The following is a 21370-nucleotide window of genomic DNA, read 5'->3' as shown; positions in this document are numbered from 1 at the left end:
ACATCCATACATATACATACAATACAATAATCTATATAGTACACAAACAATACGTACATATTACATAAATACATACATAACAACTTTTTATATTTGAACACAGGAATGGCCAGAAGATGCTTTAGAGGCTGTTGCCTACAAGTTTTTGAAAGAGATTCCATTGGAAGACCGTATACGAATGAGTATTGTGCGTATATGTAAGGTAAAATAACAGCTCTATAACCTTGTGGTTTTATGAAAATTTATCAGAGTCAACAAGAGAAAAACACTTTTGCTCTCTATGATCCACTTGGTAACCGACATTAATCTGACTTTTTTTTTGTCTTCTTCGTAGGCCTTTCATGAAAGAGTTCATTTTTATTCTCATGAGCTGAAACTGAAGATGGGACGATACAACTATGTGACGCCCACATCATACCTGGAGCTTCTATCAACATTCCAGGTTATCATGTGTTTAGAGACTAACCTTTTACAGGATTTTTCTCCAAGGCATCTTTTTTTGCGGTTCCAACCGTGAGCACGTCTCGGTCCTTCAAGCTTCTGTAAGGGAATTTTTTATGGTTTTATCCAACCATGAGGACACCTTGCTTATGCAAAAATTTTCTCTAAGGCATTCATTTATGGTTTATCCAACCATAAAGACACCTTGGTCATGCATTGACTTTAGGCTTGTGAGATGGTCCATGATGTCACCGTCTCCTATTAAGGCTTCCTATGAATCACACCTTGCCAGGTTGATAAGGATGCTGGGTTTTAGATTCTTGATTACTTTTGAAACGAGATATGCATAGATGGTTTTTCATATGCGGAAAAGATGTGGTGTGTTATTTATTGACACCGTATTCTTGATGTAGGCACTTCTAATTGCAAAGCAGGACGAAAAGCTCAAGCAAAAACGGGGTTATGAAGTGGGCCTGGATAAACTAAGCTCTAGTGCTGAGCAGGTGGCTGTGATGCAACAAGAGCTCACAGAGTTGAAACCCAAGTTGATCACCACGGTACGTCATGTCTTCCAATGTAACAGTTATCTAGGAGATGCATGCACATAGTTTTCACGATAGAACAATGCTATTCGACCTTAAAAACATTACTGGAGAAAGTGATGAAGAGTGCAGATAAGAGAAAGGTACATTTTCTCTCTATTTCTTCGGCCAAGGTGTTGCGTGTAAGGTTGGTTACACAACCCTCCCTGCCCATTGGTGGTTTTGGGCTTACCTGCAGTCAGGGATGGCAGATGGGAAAACTTGCTCGTCCAACCCCACCTTTTTTTCCATGACAGGGAGTTGAACATTTCCCCACCCCCCCGCGGGCCTTTTGAAGACATTAATACAACTTTGTTTCTTCTCTCTCTCTCTCTCTCTCTCTCTCTCTCTCAGATCTTCTTAGCATCTACACACATTGCACATGGATCACACCCCCGGAGCTCCCCACGAAGATGCAGTTTTACAAAGACCACTTCCTCACACTCACTATTGAGGATGGATTCATCCAACAGCCGGGCTACTTGAGTGTTCACATGTCCCATGCCATGCGGATTGCGATTGGCTAGTTACGGGTTTCTTCCCACCGCCTCTGAGTGGAGACAGGTAGAGCTGAGTGCATCTTCAAAGCCGGGAAGCTCATACGGACACCCAGAGAGGAGAGGATTTGCCGACTATGCCACACAGAGGTTGAGACGGAGGAGCATTACATATGCCGCTGCCCAATATATACTGACATCCGCGGGAGGTTTCACTGTCTATTTCGTGAGGGATTCGGTCCACTCTCCGCGATCATCGACTTCGAGGACCAACGTTGCCTGGGCCTCTTCCTGCTTGAGCTCCGCAGACACAGGGACACCTTCTTGAGACACAGGCCCCAGCCACCCCACCCCTCCCTCGGCAACCAACCATCACCAGTTTCTTCCGGACCCAGGAGGTTGAGGACACCGACATAGTGGATCTTGTGGACCCTCCACGAGCTACTCGTAACTCTGGGCCTACCTCGCCCGAGAGGAGTTACCGGACTGAGCCTCTGCACTCCAATGTGCCCAACGCCCTCGACCCCCCCCCCCCCCCCCCCCCCCCCCTCCCCGGTCGGCCACAATCACCTCATCAGCTCTAGATCCAGGACATGCTCCACTGCCATCAAGCTACCTTTCCATGTGATATAGCTGAGGGAGACCTCTCGGCCATACTCGTCAGCCCCATGCTTGACATTTTGGAGAGTGGTATACCATCTACTCGGAGCTGATGTTGCTCCCATGTTTTTATGTTCTTAGTATTCCATGATGAGTTTCCATGGACAGTTTTGTATCAGCCCAGTGAGATAGCTATATTTATGTTTCTTTCTGTTTTATTTTCCATTCCATGATGAGATATGCCATGGACATTATTGTTTTACTTTGGTCTCATAGGCCCATTGAGTCTTTAGTAGATGCTTATTATATCTTTCTTTCTTTCTCAGTAAACTTTATGGCTCGGTCATTGAGGATGAGCTTAGTAAATTGGCAGAGATCTCTAGATTTAGAGCTACTGGGTAGGCTGGTTTCCGCCGAAACCACTCCACTCTTGATCATATCTTCACACTTTGGAGCCTCATAGATGAGGCGACGGCACAAAGACGTAGATTATATTGCTGCTTTGTGGATTTCCACAAGGCATTTGAGACAGTGCCTCGCCCGATAGACTTATGCAGAGATTGGAGACACCTTGGGTACCATCAGAGATGATATGGGGGATTATTGCTTTGTATGAGAGAGTTCTGGGTCGTGTGTGATGCTTGGGTGGATTATCAGAGGAGATTGCTAGCACTATTGGTGTTAAGCAAGGATGTCCATTATCTCCCACCTGTTTGGATTATACATTGATGAGCTAGCAGATTTTGTGGACAGAGGGGGGGGGGGAGTTGATCATCTTTGGCAGATCTATATGTAGCATTGATGCTTTAGACAGACGATATAGTACTTGTCTCGGATACACAGCAGGGGTTACAACGGCACATGAATGCCTTGGGAGAGTTTTGTAATCAGAGGGGCCTGACGGTCAATTTAGTAAAACCAAGGTTATGATTTTCAATACCATGAAGCAGGGGAGAGAGACCACCCATATCATACACCAGGACAGACGTGTGGATGTAGTGACTTCGTATGTATATTTGGGTGTCACCTTTACTAGCCTGGCGGGGAGGTTCTCCATGAGACAGGCAGTTCAGGACACGGTAGTCAGAGGGTATGCAGCTTTAGCTTTACTTGAGAGGCAATGTCACTAGGCGCATTTTCAAGAACCCCGTACAAAGGGATGGCTTTTTGATACCATGGTCACACTAGCCTTGATGTATGCATCCCCTATCTGGGCTCTAGGACTATCAGTGAGCGGCTGGCGAGGTTTAGAGCGGCCACAAATACTTATGTTCTCACGGACGATTCATAGTAAAACCTCGACGCCAGATGAGATAGTTTTGGCAGAGTTTGCATCTTGGCCCATGCAAGTGGAGGCACTCTTTCAGACTGACATTTATTCAATGGGTTAGGCACATGCCCCCAGATAGATTACCGAGACAGGCCCTAGAGTCATGGGGACGAGTAGCAGCATCAGGGCGACAGTCATGGTATGCAAAGGTTTTACAGTGGTTTTCACTACATGGGATGAGTATGGATAGACTCCCTCTGTTTCAGTATGATAAGGACCATGAGACTATGAGACTCTCCTGTGTGGAGAGGAACCGATTGATACATCGGGATTTGATACAGCTATACACACGTCATACATGGATTGATCCTCCACAGCCTCTTCCTGTGAAGAGGCATCACTACCACGATCATTTCTTATTACAACTCACAGAGGATGGGTTTGTGCAGAGACCGGGTTACATGGATGTATATATGTCTTATGCAATGCGCACTACTATTGGGCAGCTTTGGGTATCGTCACACACTCTAGAGATAGAGGCAGGGAGAGCTACAGGAGCCCTGAGGGAGACACGTATCTGCAGATTGTGCCACATAGAGGTGGAGACAGAGGAGCATTATGTTTGTCATTGCCCAGTATACTATGAGATTCGGAGGAGATACCACTGTCTCTTGAGGGAGGGATTTGGTCCACTCAGCAGAGTTGAGCAGTTTCATCATTAGAGATGCTTGGGGGGATTTGTGATGGAGTTACGACATCATAGAGAGCGGCTATTAAAGAAGCTCCCATAGTAGAGGGATACTACATCTCAGACACGGATCACTACCTTCTTCCAGCCACTCAGTGGTGGGACATCCTCCACAGCTCCTTCGGTCCAAACCCGGGTCACTCGGAGACGCACTATACTACCAGAGGAGTGACATCAGCCCGAGCAAGAGAGCTACGATCTAGGAGACGCCCCCGCCCACCTGGCCCTTGCCCCCTAGGTCTCCACCAGACACAGAGTGATGAGATCTTGAGGAGACATAGCAGAGAGGACAGACCCCAGATTGGGAGATATCTTGCCCCTAACCCGATGTATGACATCCTACACCTAGTCATTGGCACCGGTTGGAGCTAGATGCTTTATTGGATGTATTTACCCCCCCTCTTTGCCACCCACCCCATAGTAGTTAACCAGATCCCTGTATGAGATTTATGTCCACATTATACAGTACTTTGTACTTTTTTTTTCTTTTGTATCCATTTGATGTCCATTGAGACATCATGATGATGTACATAGGTTTTGTCTCATAGGCCTTTAGAAGACATTAATAAAATCTTTCTTTCTTTCCAGGGCCGATCCACCCATCATACCCAGACCACAAGCTAGTGTAGGAGCTCGGCCGAGAGATGTGACACTCGACAGAGCCACCACTGAGTTATGTAGAGCTCGACGCCCCAGACCCCATGGCCCTCGCCCACGGCCACGCCACCACAGGAAGATCCGGGCCATCATCTCCCATCATCGTAGGACCTTCTCGTGCCAGCTCAGTTTTACCACCTTGAGCACCATGTCACAGCGGCCCATGAGGGATGTATTAGGGTGATATGAGAGCTCTCTGCTCATGTACCTAGATCAGATGTTAAAGTTCTAGATTTTTGTTATCTTTCTTTATTACTCTTTTGTACCCAGGATTATGTACCTCATGGATATGATGTAACCTTTTGGTCTCATAGGTCATTTTGGCCTTTTGAAGACGTTAATACAACTTTCTTTCTTTCTTTCTCTCAGCCTCAGTACACTGGATACCATGTTGCAGCACCTTATGCGAGATATTCTTGGCTGATGTCAGAGCTTGAGACTCTTTGTTTTTTTCACGTATATTTTCTTTTAGTTTTACTTTCAGTACCATGATGATGTATTCCATGGACATGATGTAACATTTTGGTCTCATAGGTCATTTTGGCCTTTTGAAGATGTTAATACAACTTTCTTTCTTTCTGTCTTTTCTCTCACTTGGCATAGTAGGATCTAGATTTTTCGTCTTGTATAATCTCAGAGTTTGAGATCTCAGCTTTCAATTTTCAGTTTTAGCTCACTGTTGCTTTTTCTTATTTCATCAATGAGGAGATTTCATGGACACTAGTATACATTATTTTGGTTTCATAGACCCTTTGGGTCTTTTGAAGGCGTGAATATAATTTTCTATCTTTCTCTCTCAACTTGGGGATATTATGGAGTTCTCACAGCTGCAAGCTGCAGGTGGTTCTTCTCGGGGACTTCAACGCAAGAACAGGGAGTGGCCGGGTGCCGCTACTTGATGTGGATGACCCTATCAAACTACAGGAGTTGGACATCACTGACATGGGGTTATAGAGATCATCCAAGGACCGCGAGGAGGTCATGGTACATGGGAGACGTTTCCTAGAGCTAGGAGCTGTCGATGTTGTGTTATCTATAACAGGTTGTCCCGATGGCCCTCCTCCGATGCCCTCACCTCCTTACCTTAAGAGATATCAGCACCATGGAATACTTGATGGGATCTTCCGCTTTGGCACACCACCTTTCTGTCTTCTCTATCCACCACCCCTCTTGAAGCTGACCATGCCTACCTCTCTTTCATTGTTACTTGTTTTTTTTTGTGAAACCATTATCAAATCTTATATTCAAGAACCCTCAAAGGGAGAGCATTGGGTAATGTGTAAAGCCATTGGGTAATTAGTATTGAATCGTGGGGTGGCATGCACTCTATTTCTCTTAGCTGCCATGTATCACCTTGATTTGTGCTCCTTGAATCCATGATTCATGAATCCATACCTCAATTTTTTGTCCATTGTCGTGAACTTTTTCAGGGAGGGAACTTACATAAACACGTTTCTCATTCTCACCAAGTGCTTTCACAAAGTTCTCTGCTTTCTCGCTCTCCGTTTTCTCTCGCACATAGCTCTCACAACTTGCAAGCTCTCTCTGCAACCATGGTGTAATTTGAGAAGTTGACGCAATGATTGACGGAAGTGAGGTTGTGCAAACACCTTGTAAAATTACGATCCAGCCAAGGGAATCTGATCCGCATATCCGAAAAATACCGCCCACACCAGCGGTACACTGATTGATCGTGCGATTGAGCTTGGGTGGTCCAGATGCCCACGACTACGGAGGAGGGCATCCCAACATAGACGGAGGTTGCAGCGGCGGATTCGGATTATTCTTGCGAGACATGCGGGACACCCAGTCAGGGTGCTGACCACAGAGGATATTGAGGAGATCCGCCAGCGTCCGATGCGGCACATATTATGAGATGGAGGCACCTCCATAGTGTACCCCCCCGTCCCACATGATATTGTATCCCCTCACTGTACTCCACTCACCTCCATAGCGTACCCCCCCCCCCCCCCCCCCCCCCCCCTCACTATATTCACACCCTATAAGGGTTTCTGTTTACCTTCCAGTTCCAGTTTCATTTTCCAGGTGCCAGTAGTATCATCCTTATTTTTAATTTTCTGGTTTTTTATCCAGACATTGTATCAGATCCACCATGATGTAACTTTTTGGTCCCATAGGTCATTATGGCCTTTTGAAGACGTTAATATAACATTTCATTTCATTTCATTTCTCTCTCTCTTGCTCTCTCTCTCTCTCTCTCTCTCTCTCTCTCTCTCTCTCTCGTAATGCCTCACCAAAATAAGGATGGTTCCTCGAGATGTGTGAGAAGACACCATCTTTTCATCATTACAATCTGTTTTTAGATGGCTACTATAAGTTCTTTAAGTATTTATACTATATGAAATTATTGATTTTTCGAAACTTGGCAGTTTCTTAGCCGAGAGACGAAACCTTTTGAAACAATAGCTAAAAAAGCTCGAAACGCTTCTTGTGACTATGCTAGTTATACATCACCAGTTTCTTTCAGAACTAGGAGGAGGACACCCATCACTGGATCTCCTAGAGTCCTGGACCCACCTTGCGTTGTTGTAGACCCACCGTGCAAGAGAGGAGTTACCTCGAAAACTAGGCTTTGACATTCCAGTCTGCTTGGTGCCCCCACCCTCCGGACATCAGCCACGATTGGATCATTAGCTTCAGATCTAGGACATGCTCCATCGCCATTGTGCTACCTTTCCACATGACATAGTGGAGGGAGATCTCTCGCCCACCATACGCATTAGCTGCATGCTGGATATTTCAGAGAGTGTTATACCATCTATTGGGGGACTGATGCTCTTCTCATGTTTCATGTTCCTTGTTGCTAGTATTCCATGATGAGATTTCCATGGAGAGTTTTGTATTACTCTAGTGAGATAGTTTTGTTTTGTTCTACTCTCATTTTATTTTATGTTCCATGATGAGATATGCCATGGACATTATATTTTATCATTTTGGTCTTATAGGCTCATTGGGTCTTTAGTAGATGCTTATACATGTCTCTCTCTCTTCCACCAAGATGAAGAGATCCCGGAAATGGGAGGCCCTGCATTACTGAATGCAATCATTGCAACAGGATGGAGAAACACGTGCTCGCAAGCTCGGAGAAGCCAGAGAAGCGCACCCTAGGCAGATGGGCAACAGATGGGCTGAAAGTTATCAGGGACATCCTGATATGCCAGGAAGATACACAGGATGGGGAAATTAAAGAGCTCAAGGAATCGCATGTGACCAAAGTGGGAAAATGGAAAGCACAAGTTGAAGACCTCAAGGAGGATCTACATGTATGCAAAGCATAGATGAAAGAAGAAGGGAAAATTAATCCCTCCCTTGCCTCGAAGGTTGAAAGCCTAAAAAACAAACTGCATGAAGGTTTAGTGGCCACAAAGAAGAAAGAATGGATAGAAGTGGTGAGAAAACACCCCACATCCACCCCCATCATACATGATACCTTGGAAAAGGAGAAGAGGAGGAAGGTTCCTGCTCCTCATGTGAGGGTGATAGGACTAAAGAAGGGGGAATCCCCCAAGGTAGACGCTCTAGCCCTATGCAAGAAATTCAAAGTGGAAGGGACTCCCTATGTGGACACATGGCGTGTGGACAAGACACCTCATGGGAGCGCCCCTTCATCCTGAAATTCTTGGACCTTGCTAGCCAAGAGGCCTTCATGGACACATGGATAGCTCTTCGAGGGGAGAAGATATACCTAGGCGAACATGCCCAAGGTGCAAGAGGCCTAGATTTGGCAGTTTGGAACTGCAATGGGACACCATGGTTTGACATTGGGGGACACCATGCATTTCAGGCTATGAGTGGGCATCTACCTACCGAGAGGATGTGTTGGGGTACGCGGGTTTGGCGGAGTAGCAGGTACTTTCAGGACACATCTATAGCCCATGATCACCATAGTTTGCAAGGACACAGAGGGACGCTTTATGTGGGTGGGTACCGGAGAGATGTATACACTTTGCAGCATTTTACTTTCCACCTAGGAAGTCCTCATATGCTATTCTAGAGGAGGGAGAGCAGTTTTATCCCCTCCATGTAAACATCATTGAGTTCTCATGCTTGGGCGAAGTTCTCTTTAGGCAACTTTGACACAAGGACTCGGAGCGAGTAGGCATTTGTATATGAGCAGGAGGAGCCGACCATACAGGAGATAGACTGGATCGAGTCAGAGCACTTCATATGCAGGTGCACCGTATATTATGAGATTCGAGGGAGGTTCCATTGTCTCTTGAGAGAGCGGTTTGGGCCCTTATCTAGGCCACAAGATCTAGATGCCTGACATAGATGGCACACTGGCAGCAGCAGCACATTGGTAGTCATAGGGCCTATCATAGCATTTCCTTTCGGATTTCTGGAAGAGGCTTTGGGACAGCTTTCGGCCTAGAAAGATCACACTCTTTCTTTGGCTGATGGCACATAGGAGTTTGGCGGTTGGTACTTGGTTGCCAGTAGGAGGTTGGTTAGCGGCTTGGGCGCGGTGTGGCCACCATTAGGAGTCTCAGCGACATTGTCTTTGGGATCCCTCCACGGTCAGTGGGGGAAGTTACAGGGAGAGGTTCTGACCGCATGCGGAAGCGGCGGGAAGCCTTCTTGAGACTTTGGAGGCCTGGCCCTTTCCTCACAGATAGAGGCGGTGACCCCATTTGGCATTACAGACCACCTGTGTGTTTCCCTGCCCCTTCCCCCCTTCCCCCTGTATGAGATAGCCTTCTCCTCATAGAATAGCCAGCCGGAGGAGAAGCATCTCTTCCCCTTATGATCACTTGTTTCCCACCCATATATGAGGCGAGTTTGTATTTAGCCCTTCGTGGTTGTACTTAGCCCTTTGTGGCTGTTTTCTTTAACTAATTGAAGGATCTTTTTCCGGGGAAAAAAAAGGGACCCACCTCCCCCGAGAGGGGACTAGGCGTTTGCATTCCAGTGTGCCTAATGCCTCTGGCGCCCCTCGTCACAAGGGGGAAGATGTTATAGCTGCTTTGCATTGTATTCTAGAGCAGGATGGTATCATTGTATGACCACACATTGTTATCATGTTGCATCACATGGATACTTTAGCTTATGTAGCTAGTTTCGTACGGTTTTTTTCTTTTTCCATGGTTAAGTATTCATCATGATACATTGTACTATTTTTCTGGTCTCATAGACCCTTTGCATTTTTTGAAGTCGTTAACATATCTCTCTTTCTTTCTCTCTCCTCCAAAAGGCTCAAAGAGGATACATCTGCAGTGTGGTTCATTTGTCTCACTTGATGCTACCAACATATTGTACATTGTGACAGCTTTGTACTTTCTGACTTGTTTTGCATCTGGGTATACAATTATTTAGGTGGAGGAGGTAGAAAAGCTCATGGTTAAAGTGGAACGGGAAAAAAAGGAGGTAGTTGAACCAAAAAAGTCCATTGTACAGCGTGACGAGGCAGAAGCCAGTAAACAGGCGGCCGAAGCAAAACTTATAAGAGATGAATGCGAAGCTGCATTAGCAAGTGCTATGCCTGTTCTTGAAGAAGCATTAGCAGCTCTGGATACCCTTTCAGCCAATGATATCAACTATGTGAAGAAGTTGGCAAACCCTCCTGCAGCTGTGAAGCTGGTGATGGAGGCCGTCTGTGTAGTCCTAGATGTGAAACCAGCAAAGCAACCTGATGGTAAAGGTGGCTTTGTGCTGGACTATTGGAAACCCTCAGTGACGTTGCTGAACAATCGTGATTTCCTTCTGAATTTAAAAGATTATGATAAAGATAACATAGATCCTAAGATCATGGTAAAAGTACGTCAGAACTATATCAGTAATGCTGATTTCACTCCAGAGAGAGCAGCCAATGCCTCCGCCGCAGCCGAGGGGCTATGCAAATGGATTATTGCCATGGACAAGTATGATGTTGTGGCAAAATTTGTTGCTCCGAAAAGGCAGAAACTCAAAGCTGCAGAAGAGAAGTATCAGCAAGTCATGGAAGGTTTGAGAGCGAAACAAGAAGAATTGAAAGTTATTCTCGAGAAACTTGCAAGGCTAGAAGCGGAACTTGAAGCAATCATGCTGAAGAAAGAGAATCTCCAGGTATTGATTCTATGCCTTCAGAAGAATACAAGGAATCTGGTTGTGCTTGGGTTCTCTCCAACCACATAACCTTTTTTCTTTTTCCGGCTCCCAGCATGATGTGAAGATGTGTACTATAAAGCTTGAGAGAGCAGAGCAGCTTATTGGAGGCCTTGGTGGTGAGAGATCTCGCTGGATGGCTGCAGCCAAGGAATTAGGAAACCAATATGGAAACCTGATCGGTGATGTCCTGATTGCTGCTGGAATAATAGCATACCTTGGAGCATTCCCTGCAAGGTTTGTTTTTTACCTGAGTCTTTTTACTGTATGTAGCGGGGCACCTAGGTTATTTGGTAAAGCTTTTTAAGGACATGCTTTGGACAATGCTTAATGCTCTCCTGTAGTACTTATTACAATAAAGATGTTCTCAAAGGATCTCCTTTCTCTCTGTTGTAGTACACTGTTGACTTCAAGTGTCATAACATGCAAACTCTCTATCCTCCACAAATCCTCCTCTCCGAAGCCTGGTCCTGAAAAAGAAACTCCATTCATCATGGCAGGTCTGACCAATGTGTCAAAAAGTCAGCTCTTCGTACTTGGTTCTGGAAGTGGGCCTGGAAACATTGCCTCTCTAGCGGGTGGACTAGGGCTCCATATCCTCTTAGCCATCCATGCCTTTGCCACCGGGCGTGGGGTGAAAAAAGGCCCAGTGAAGGTGACTCACGAGTATACATAAGAGGTGAGGATCTCAACTGCCTTGTGAATGAAAATGCATGTCTAGTGGCTACCTGATGCGACATGTGAAATAGCATCTTGTCTTGGTCTGCCTTGCTTGTGAAATGTATGTCTAGTGTGGCTACCTGATGCGACATGTTAAAGAACATTTCCTCTTGGTCTGTTAAGATTCACTGGACGATTTCTCTCCTCACAGAATGTCAGAAGTGCACCTAATTGCCTCTGCAACCTCTCGGCTGAATTTGATATGAGTACAATATAACCTGCATACAAATGGTGTTTAGGGTTTGCAGCAATGCACAACACACACAAACACACATAGTGAAGCAGTTGGAGCAAAGAGGCACAATAATTGATGATCATTGGGTGTACCACAATGCAACTGGAGATGATAAGTGAGAGCGACCTAAAGTACAAAAGTCACTTCACACACACACAGCCCCAAAAGTGAGATAGAGTGTGTTCTTCTCCACGGCGAAAAAACCTCCCAATGAGAGAAGTGCCCCTATCGGTCCTAGAGTGTTCACACACCACCCATGACAAAGATGTCTATAAAATAACACCCCTGACGGTAGTCATGTGTGAAGTGGGAGCAAAGGCGGCCTCATAATCTATGCCTTTTTGCTTTGCATGGCCCTTTGCCACTAGTCTAGCTCTGTAGTTATCAATGCTACCATCAGACTCCCTTTTGATCTTTTAGACCCACTTTGTGCCAATAGCCTTTTTGCCAAAAGACAAGTCCACTAGATCCCAAGTGCCATTCTTCAAAATGGAATCATATTCTTGTTGCATGGCGTGCATCCAATTTTGATCCTCTTGTGCTTCATCAAATGAAATTGGCTCTTCTTCATCGCACAAGATGCTCATAAGAGCATAATCACCATGATGCCTAGATGCATGACGAGAATCCTTGTGGGCATCTCCCAATGAAGTAAACAACTGGCGTTGTGATGTGATGTGCTTTCAAGCACCATTGTCAAAATACCATACATGTGAATCTATCATTTACATGCATAAAGAAGGATCATTGCTACGTTTGTTGGGTTAGGCTTAACCCTAATGTGTAGGAAATGCAGGCAAAAAACAGGAGAGAGAGAAAGAAAGAAAGCAAGATATATTAAGCATGTACTAAAGACCCAATGGGCCTATGAGACCAAAGTGATACAGTAATGTCCATGGCGTGTCTCATCATGGAATGGACAATAAAATAGAACAAATCAAAACCATCTCCAAAGATGGATACAAAACTGTCCATGGAAATCCCATCATGGAATACCAGGAGCATGAAACATGAGAAGAGCATTAGCTCCCAATAGATGGTTTACCAGTCTCCAAAAATATCAAGCATGGGGCTTATAAATATAGCCGCGAGATCTCCCTCAGCTACATCATGTGGATAGGTAGCTTGATGGTGATAAAGCGTGTCCTGGATCCGGAGCTGATGAGGGGATCGTGGCCAACGCTTGGAGGCTAAGGGCGTCGGGCACGCTGGAATGCGGAGGCCTGGTCTGAGGTAACTCCTCTTGGGTGAGGTGGATCCATAGCAACCCGAGGTGGATCCATGTGATCCAATGTATGGGTGTCCTCCTAGGTTCGGAAGAAGCTGGTGATGGTTGGCTGGTGAGGGAGGGGTCGGGGTGGCTGGGGCCAAAGCTCTCTCAAGAAAGTGTCCTTGTGTTTACGAAGCTCGAGCAGGAAGAGTCCTAGGCAATGCTGGTTCAGAATTCAATCACCTTAGAAAGTTGGCCAAATCCCTCATGGAATAGACATTGAAACCTCTCGCAGATCTCATCAAAGTGGTATTGCCACCCATCCTATGCACTAAGGATGAAATTTTTGCTGCCAATGAGTACGTAAGGGACCTTGGTATTGCCTATGCATAGGTTCGGACAACCATTGAACGTTCTCAAGTAAAGCATAGAAGGCAATTGGATATCAAAGAAAATGATTTGGTATTGCTGAAATTTGAGAAAGCCAGGCTTAGTAAGAGACCTGATAAGGAGGTAGCATGCCCTAATCTCTCTACCTGGTATTATGGACCCTTCAAAGTGATCAAAAAGATAAATGATGCGGCTTTCCGGCTTGATCTACCAGATCATTAGAAGATATAAAATGCATTCCATGTGAGCCTCTTGCGCAAGTATGTGGGACCTCCACCTATGGAACCAATCCTAGAGGATCCACCGGAAGTGGATGAGGTGGAAGAGGTTTTGCAACCCGAACAAATTGTCTTTCATAAAGAGCGTATACTTGCAAGTGGCAAGCTACAAAGACACTATCTTGTGAAATTTGAGAATTATTCTCCCATGGATGCAAAGTGGATGGATGAAGCTTACTTTCAGGAGTATCTGCAGCTCCTTTGAGCATACCTGGAAGCATTTCAGCTGCGGTCAAGTGTTTAGAAGCAGGGGGGGGATGTCAATATTGGGGCATTCTCTGCGCTTCAGGCTTATAGACGAGTTCCATGAGATGGTCTGGCATCGTCGAGGACTTGTTGTCAACACCAAGAGCCAATAGGCTGGTTATGTAGGCTGGGGATATTGATCCGTGCCCATATCCAGAATATGGTACCATGGGTTACTAGCTAAATGAAATGGGAAACTGCACCATGGTGCATTCTTGCATTGCATCTATGCGTGTAAGGTTTTTAACCTGTTTTCGCATGAATTGTTTTGTTGCATGCGTGAATTGTGCATGTAGTTCATGAGTTGGGGACGCCCTCTTGTGAACCGTGCGAGTGAAATTGTCTTCTGACCTCGCTTGTGGGATGTAGACAGGTGGTAAGTATACTCCTTTACTCTATGTTCCTCATTTTTTGACCAAATGACAATTGTTTCTCTTTTGTAGGTCCACACTTTATTAAAGTTCAGGCGGACAATTTATAAAGAGGTTGGACGAGTTTCCACTCCCGGTCGGCCAAGCATATATTCAAGCGCCCTTTTCTGCAGGTTATGAGCTTTAGGCGGCCTCCCACATGCCAAGAGGAGGGATGGTTTGGACGGGTGGCCCAATAGGCACCCTCCACTCATCCTCTACATGTTGGGAAAAGTTATCTTCCTTCTCTCTCCTGTCTCTACAAGTGGGCACCAACCATATGGGGGCTTCTTTTTTCATTTTTGGACACACACTTATAGAAAAGATGATTTACTTCTTTTTCATGATTCCCATAGCCCTGAAAGCTTGAGAAATCTTGTCTTCTACTTATATAGTCTCCATATGATCACCAATTTGCAAAATTCCTCTTCTATTCATGAATATGGGGCCTCCTAAATATTATGTTGTTTGCAAATTTTTTGTAAACCCTAATTTATAGAAACCCTAATTTTATCAAAAACCCTATTTTTGGGGCAACTATAGTAAATCTATAGCCCTCTGCTTAGGCCATCCATTGCACCCAAAAGCCCTAATTTTGGAGTTTGAATACCTCCTGAAAAACCTAATTTACAGAAACCCTAATTTCAGCTGGGAGTAGAAATCGACCCGTGGAAGCGTGGACATCAATCAAAGACAAGAAGGAGAATTACGATGGTTGTACTGAAAGGCGAGAAGCAGAATTGCGGTAAGATCTCATTTAAGCTCTCTTTCACTTACTCAAGATCCGAATACTAGTCATTATGGTCCTGTCTTGGTCTTGGCACACACAATGTTTGTGTATGGATGCCAATGGAGCATAGTTGCATTTGATTAGCTATGAGAGATCAAGGAGTGCGACTCGGAAATCAAATAGAAGCTATGGAAGTAATCAACCGCATCAACAACCATGTTTGCAATGTTGTTTTCATTTACATGAATGCCTATAGACAGTTTGGCATGTGAATGACCGGGAAGCTTGTAAGAGGAACCTTGATAATACAATCTATTACAAGGGGAGTCAGCCCTTCCCGGCCCTAGTGCAGTGTGCAAGTGATTTCAATTTTCAGCTCGTGCCGTTTTCAATTTGTTTAATTGTGTTAATTGCTTAAGTGTAAGACAAGATTGTGATCAATCCCGAACGGGGGAGTCTCATTAAACATGTATTTGGCCAATCACAATCCCTATGGCATGGAACATGTGAACACCTAGGTAGCTCGGATACTGGATGAATCAATCCTTAGTGAGCGTGAGGGAGTGATCTCTATAGAGGTTTTTCTTTGGTAGGAGCTTCGAAGTTGGGACCGGTGGGCGGGCTGTTAAAAACAAAAGAGAACTCTTCCCAGGCCCCCCCCCCCCCCCCCCGGACGTCTGTAGATTCGTTCACGTTGCCATCCACCGCCACGTCCTGGTTCGGAAATATTAACCCGATCTTCTTTTGATGCATGGCGCACAATGTGCCCTTGACAGAGGATTTCCCCATCTCTTAGGATTGACTAACCCATATCCAAGATATTCAGATTGATCTTGCTTTTGACGTTTTAAGATCTTAACACCCTTTGCTTCAAATAGTTCTGATTCAGTCTGCAGATACAGGTTCTACTGGTTCAATCAACCTGGGTTCAATGAGCACTGATCTAAATTCCTTCTACTTCAACTCTCATCCTTTCGGCTCCATTCCTTCACTCCCTCTTCCACTCAGCACTGATTTAGTCCGTTCTTACTCTGTAAACTTGGTTCCTTTGTCTCTATTAGTCGGGTATGGTTTAGACAACACGAGCTCTATATCCTATCACTTTTGTTTTCAGTCAGCTTTGTTTCTATAAACATCGATTCAGTTGGCATTGATCGTGACACTTCAGTATTGACTAGCTCACAATCTAACTGTACCTAACTCAAATAGACTCATATCTGACAACTCTTGACCTGACCAACCTCCCATTTGTCAACTCCTATTCTGACTCTTCTTCCCTAAAGTTTATTTTGATTCAGATAGTACTGAGCACTACTCTTCCTTCTTCACTCAGATGTGTATCTGTGAGCGCTATATCTGTCAGCACTGCTTCAGTCTGCATTGATTCTGACAGCTCTTGTGCTTGAATCTTCCTCCAGTCAACACTGAACTTTTCAGCACTGGACTTCCTCTTCTTCCCTTAGTTAGCACTGATCCTATCAGCACTGAACTAGTCAACATCCACTTAATTCAACATCTATTTAGCCTAACTTCCTTTTTTTTTTCCATGAAAAGATTCTTTCATTAGTTGTAAAAAGAAAAAAGCCCAATGGGCTACAAACCCTCTCTTGCTCATAAGAAGGCAGAGCAGAGATCCAATCAAGGCAGCTAGGAAGACTCTCCCTAGGTGCAGAAAAGTATAAATAACTGAGAGGCTATATCATACAATAGGAGGGGGGAAAATCCAAACAGGTGGCCTGTAGTGCCAGCGGGGGCTACCCGCGTGTAGAGTATAGAAAGGACCGCTGCGCCAAGTGGTGTGGAAGGCTTGGCATCGCAAGATCACTCGATCTGAGTCGCCCCGGATGCGGTCATACTGGCCTCGTTGGGTGTGAATCAACTCCTGCCAGATAGCACGAACAGTCTTTGCTGGTGGCTCCAGTCTCCCCTCAAAGGCCCTGAAACAACGGGCTCTCCAGGTGAACCATATGGTGAGGCTGTTGAGGAGCTCCCATTCTCTCTCCTGTGTCCAACCGGCTGTCCTGTGAAGGAACAAGGTGAGGCTGGCCCCCAATGAATCTGATGGCCTAGCTTGCCTGCTCCGTCTCGTATCCCAGAGCTAGCCCTAACGAAGTCGACCAAGCAGCGGCTCCCCACGTATACATTCCCTCTGGAGAGAGGGGGGCCAAAATGTGTAGAATCCTCAGCCAAATCTGTTGCCCCTGTGGACAGTCCCATAGGCAATGTCGTTGTGTCTCCAATGGGTGGCTGCATCGGACGCAGGCCGGCGAAAGGCCACTGTAGACAAGCCAGGTGCCAACTGCAGAGCCCCTGTGGGCAACCAGCCACTGGAAAGCCGAGATCCTGCGTGCCTGTCTGCTAGCCCAGAGCCTGGTCCAAAAATCCTCCAAGAACTCCTGTGAGAGTCCCTGTAGCTAGAGAGACCGTCCTCCTCGCAGTCAAAATATGCCTCCCCAAGCGGACAGTGTACTAGAAAAAGGTGATCTTTGTGGCCTCAGGGGACGCGTAAGGATCATGCCACTCGTACTCGCCAGGGTCCCACTGGAGCTGGGCCAAGGGACACGCAGCATATGCCCATATGCACCAATCAGAGTCCACATCTGCAGGGTGTGGATCAATATGCCACTTTCGAGAAGCGGCGACCACTACCTGTATCCTCTGAAAGATGCACTCTGCAACCAAAGGCGACTCCGCCTCCACTCTCTGAAGTCTGCCCTCATCCTGTATCTCATAGTAGAGGCATCTACCATCCTCAGTGCAAGCTCTAACAGCAATCAGGATCTCCAACTGTGTAAAGGCTCCCATCCACCGTGGGGCCGCTGGCTCAAAAGGTGTGAACCACTCCTCAGTGAGAGCCTCCTGAATGTCATCCCTCATAATCAGCCCCCCTCTGAAATGATTCAGCCTCTCCGCCTAGATCTCCTCTGGGAGACTGCAAAAGGCCTGCCAATCTCCAAAACTGCGTGCTGGGCTTGCCGCCAATGGTCCCCAGGCTAGACGAGGCCGAGAACCCAGCATATGACCCTGCTCTGTGTGTACCGCGCGGCTCCAGATGAGCGGCTATCTGGCCCGCTCCTCCTCACAAGTGGGAGGTCTCTGAGAAAGCCCCGATCTTAGCAACTCCCAAGCTCGCAAGATACTCAAGGCAAATCTGTCCTCCCATCCTCTACTGAGGCCTGTCCTCCTCATCTCTGTGAAGATCCACCGTATCTCTAGTGCCCAAGTGCCCCCTTCTCCTGGGGGAGCTCTAGCCTGCAGCCGCTGAAAAAGAAGCTCCTTCCAAGGCTCAGCGCCTGGAAGCAGCCCCCGAACAATAAGCTTCCCCAACAAGGCTCTACTCTAATCAGCTGGATCTATAATGCCCAAGCCGCCTTGGGCCAGCGGAAGAGTAATAACTGCCCAAACAACCTTAGCCCGGGCCGGCTGACCATCTCGCCTAGACCAAAGAAAGTTCCTGATCAGCCTCTGTACCTGGCTGATGCAAGAGCTCGAGAAAATCCAACAAGATGTGATATACCACATAGTCGCTAAAAGCACCTGATTTGTCACCACCACCCTCCCAGCCAAGGAAAGCTGAGCTGTACTCCAATATAAAAGCTTCTTCCGAATGCTCAGAAGAAGCGGGGCAATCTGCTGCTCAAGTGACAAATCAAGTGCAATTTGGCATCCCAGATACTGCATTGCTGTGCCAGGAGGAATCCATCTAAAACTCGGGTCTGGGCTCCATGCCAAAGCGAGGGTGCTACTGATCCAAAAAGCCACTGTCTTGCGCCAATTGATCAATGCTCCCGAAGCCACACCAAAAACCTGTAGAGATTGCTTTGCCCTCTGTAGATTGGCCTCCTGGCCATGCAAAAACAATCCCGTGTCATCAGCAAACTCAGACTCAAGCAAGTCCTCACCCCAGATTGGAAGCTGGAGTCCTCTCAAACCAACCTCCTCTGCTGTCAGATACATGCTCTTAGCCTCTGCAAAGAAAAAAAAAAGGAATGGAGCGAGAGGGCATCCCTGACGGAGTGATCTGGTCAGCTCAAAACTCGGCCCCCGTCCTCGTGCCATCAACACCTGGCTACGAGCTGTGGAATATAGAGCCGCCACCCCTCGAATCCAGTCTGGCTCAAAACCCAGGCGAAGCATAGTGCCCTCTAGAAAAACCCAGTCGACTCTATATCGTATGCCTTCTCAAAATCGAGAAGCATAACGACCAAGTCCTCGCCGAGAAATCTAGCTCGGGCCGTCGCCTCCCAGAAGGTGAAAATGTTGTCAAGGATACTGCGCTCCTTGACAAATCCTGTCTGGGTAGCATGAATCAAATCCCCAAGGAAGGGCTGGATCCTCAAACTCAAGGCCTTGGCTAGGACCTTGTAGACAAAATTGAGGATCGTAATAGGCCTCCGCTACCGAATATCATCTGACACTCCCTCCCCCTTGGGGATAAGAAAGATCAAGCCCTCTGAAAAACTCTGTGGCATCACCCCAGTGTCCAAAACATGCTGAAAACCCCTGCGGAGGCCTGGCCCCAAAAGGTCCCAATAGCGCATAAAAAAGGCAGCCGTGAATCCATCCTCCCCAGGGCAACTATGACGCGGGAGTGCCCTCACAGCCTCACCAAGCTCATCCTCTGAAAGGGGCTCACCCAAAGCTGTGCGCATACGATCTGTGACCCTCCTCTGCACATGGGCCCACACAGTCTGCCTGCAAGCATCACGTGCCTCCGTGGTGGCTGGCTCCGCTGAAAGCAGGTCTCTGTAGAACTCAGTGGCAATAGCTCTAATCTCCTCGGGCTCAGTGGCTAACGATCCGTCCTACTGTATCAACACTCTCAAAACATGTGGAAAAATCTATGCGCATAGCCTCATGATGTACCGCTTCTCCATCCTCCTTACCTAACTCACGGCTATCACTCTTTGGTGAGCAATCCGACGACATCACCTGGCTTTCCATTACCATGGGCATCTCTTCTTGCAAACACACACAAGACTCACCTGGCTCTACCTCTGCACTAGATCCCATCTCCAATATGTACTCACCATCACTATTGTTCTCACCATTCTCATCAAATAAGCCATTAACTTCACACAATTCCTCAAAAACCCATTCATTCATTCATCAATTGACTATCACACATACACCCCATATTGTCATCCGAGCTGACATAACTTTGCCCATTGTAATTGTGGATGAACACATAGAAAGATCATCTTGCATTGCTTCATTTGGCTTCTCCAACTCAACCAAATGTACTACCCTCTCTTGTGTTTCTTGTCATGGTCCTTGAGCTCATAGATTACTTTGTTGATTCCACCTTGCACTTGCTGATTTCCCATTGGTAAAATCTGTGGTATTTGTGAAACAACCTGTGGATAAGCTGGGACAGCTTGACCAGGCTCCATTCTAAGCCAAGGGCAATTATTCATACCATGACCAAACTCCCCACAATTCCAACATTGCAAATTAGGGATCCATCCTCTACCTCTTTGCATTTCTCTACCTCTATCTGCCCCACCTGCTTCTTTGTTCTCACCATCTCTCATTCTTATGGCCTAAGGGTGTCCTCCTTGCATAGTCCGCTCTTTCTTGCTCTCTATTTCTATTTCCCCTCCTTTTGTTGTTGATGGTCCTTCATCTTTTATTGCCTCTTGCATGTATTTCTTGTGTTTGTACTGCTTTGCCTTATACAAGGCTCTGGCTTGTGCTTCTTTAAAGTTAGCAGGTTCTACCTCTTCCACTTTGGCCTTCAGCAGAGGATGTGGACCTACGATAAATTTGTCTTTTTTCAAAAGCTCTGCCACCTCTCTAGGATTGGTTAAGGCTCTAATCCACCTGCCCTGTAACTTGAGAAATTCCACTTTATATTCAATGTATTTATCCAATTTCTTTTGTTTCAAACCAAGAATCTTCTGCCATAAGGTTGTTGCATCTCTTTCTTTGCAAAATTGAGTTTTGAAAGCTGCTTCCAACTGATCAGGGTCCTGCTGAACCTATCTGTCTTAACTATTAAACCATTCCTTGACCTCTTTCCTCAGACCCAAGACCAAGGTAGTCCTCCTATCTACTGGTGTATCTTTGTTGCTCAAAATACACGAAGTCACATTTTCTAAAAATGATTAAGCATCTTTCACTTCCTCACCAAAGAACAAAGGAATCCCCAAATAGGTAGGCATATATCTGTGCTCCATAATACCTACTTCTTAACACAAGCTATACCTGATTCAGAGCCTTCCTTAGTGGGGCACCAGTCTATGAGAGCTTTTT

At 46.2% G+C, this 21370-nt stretch overlaps 1 protein-coding gene across 9 annotated transcripts in view; it reads left to right on the top strand.

Annotated features, from left to right (window-relative positions):
• LOC147617231 (uncharacterized) overlaps positions 1–21370 on the top strand; it is a 258130-nt gene that overhangs the window by 154055 nt on the left and 82705 nt on the right. For all 9 annotated transcript variants that reach the window (XM_086776855.1, XM_086776859.1, XM_086776858.1 and 6 more), the window contains 5 exons: positions 104–202; positions 335–442; positions 855–998; positions 10129–10857; positions 10952–11133. In XM_086776855.1, coding sequence (XP_086632981.1) covers positions 104–202; positions 335–442; positions 855–998; positions 10129–10857; positions 10952–11133 — 1262 coding nt within the window. The remainder of the gene's footprint in view (positions 1–103; positions 203–334; positions 443–854; positions 999–10128; positions 10858–10951; positions 11134–21370) is intronic.

This window comes from Cibotium barometz, chromosome 37, assembly GCF_041138505.1.
Source record: "Cibotium barometz isolate CiBa-2024 chromosome 37, ASM4113850v1, whole genome shotgun sequence".
NCBI classification, from domain to species: Eukaryota; Viridiplantae; Streptophyta; class Polypodiopsida; order Cyatheales; family Cibotiaceae; genus Cibotium; species Cibotium barometz.
The sequence above is the reverse complement of the archived record's forward strand: the minus strand, read 5'-3'. Positions and strand labels throughout refer to the sequence as shown.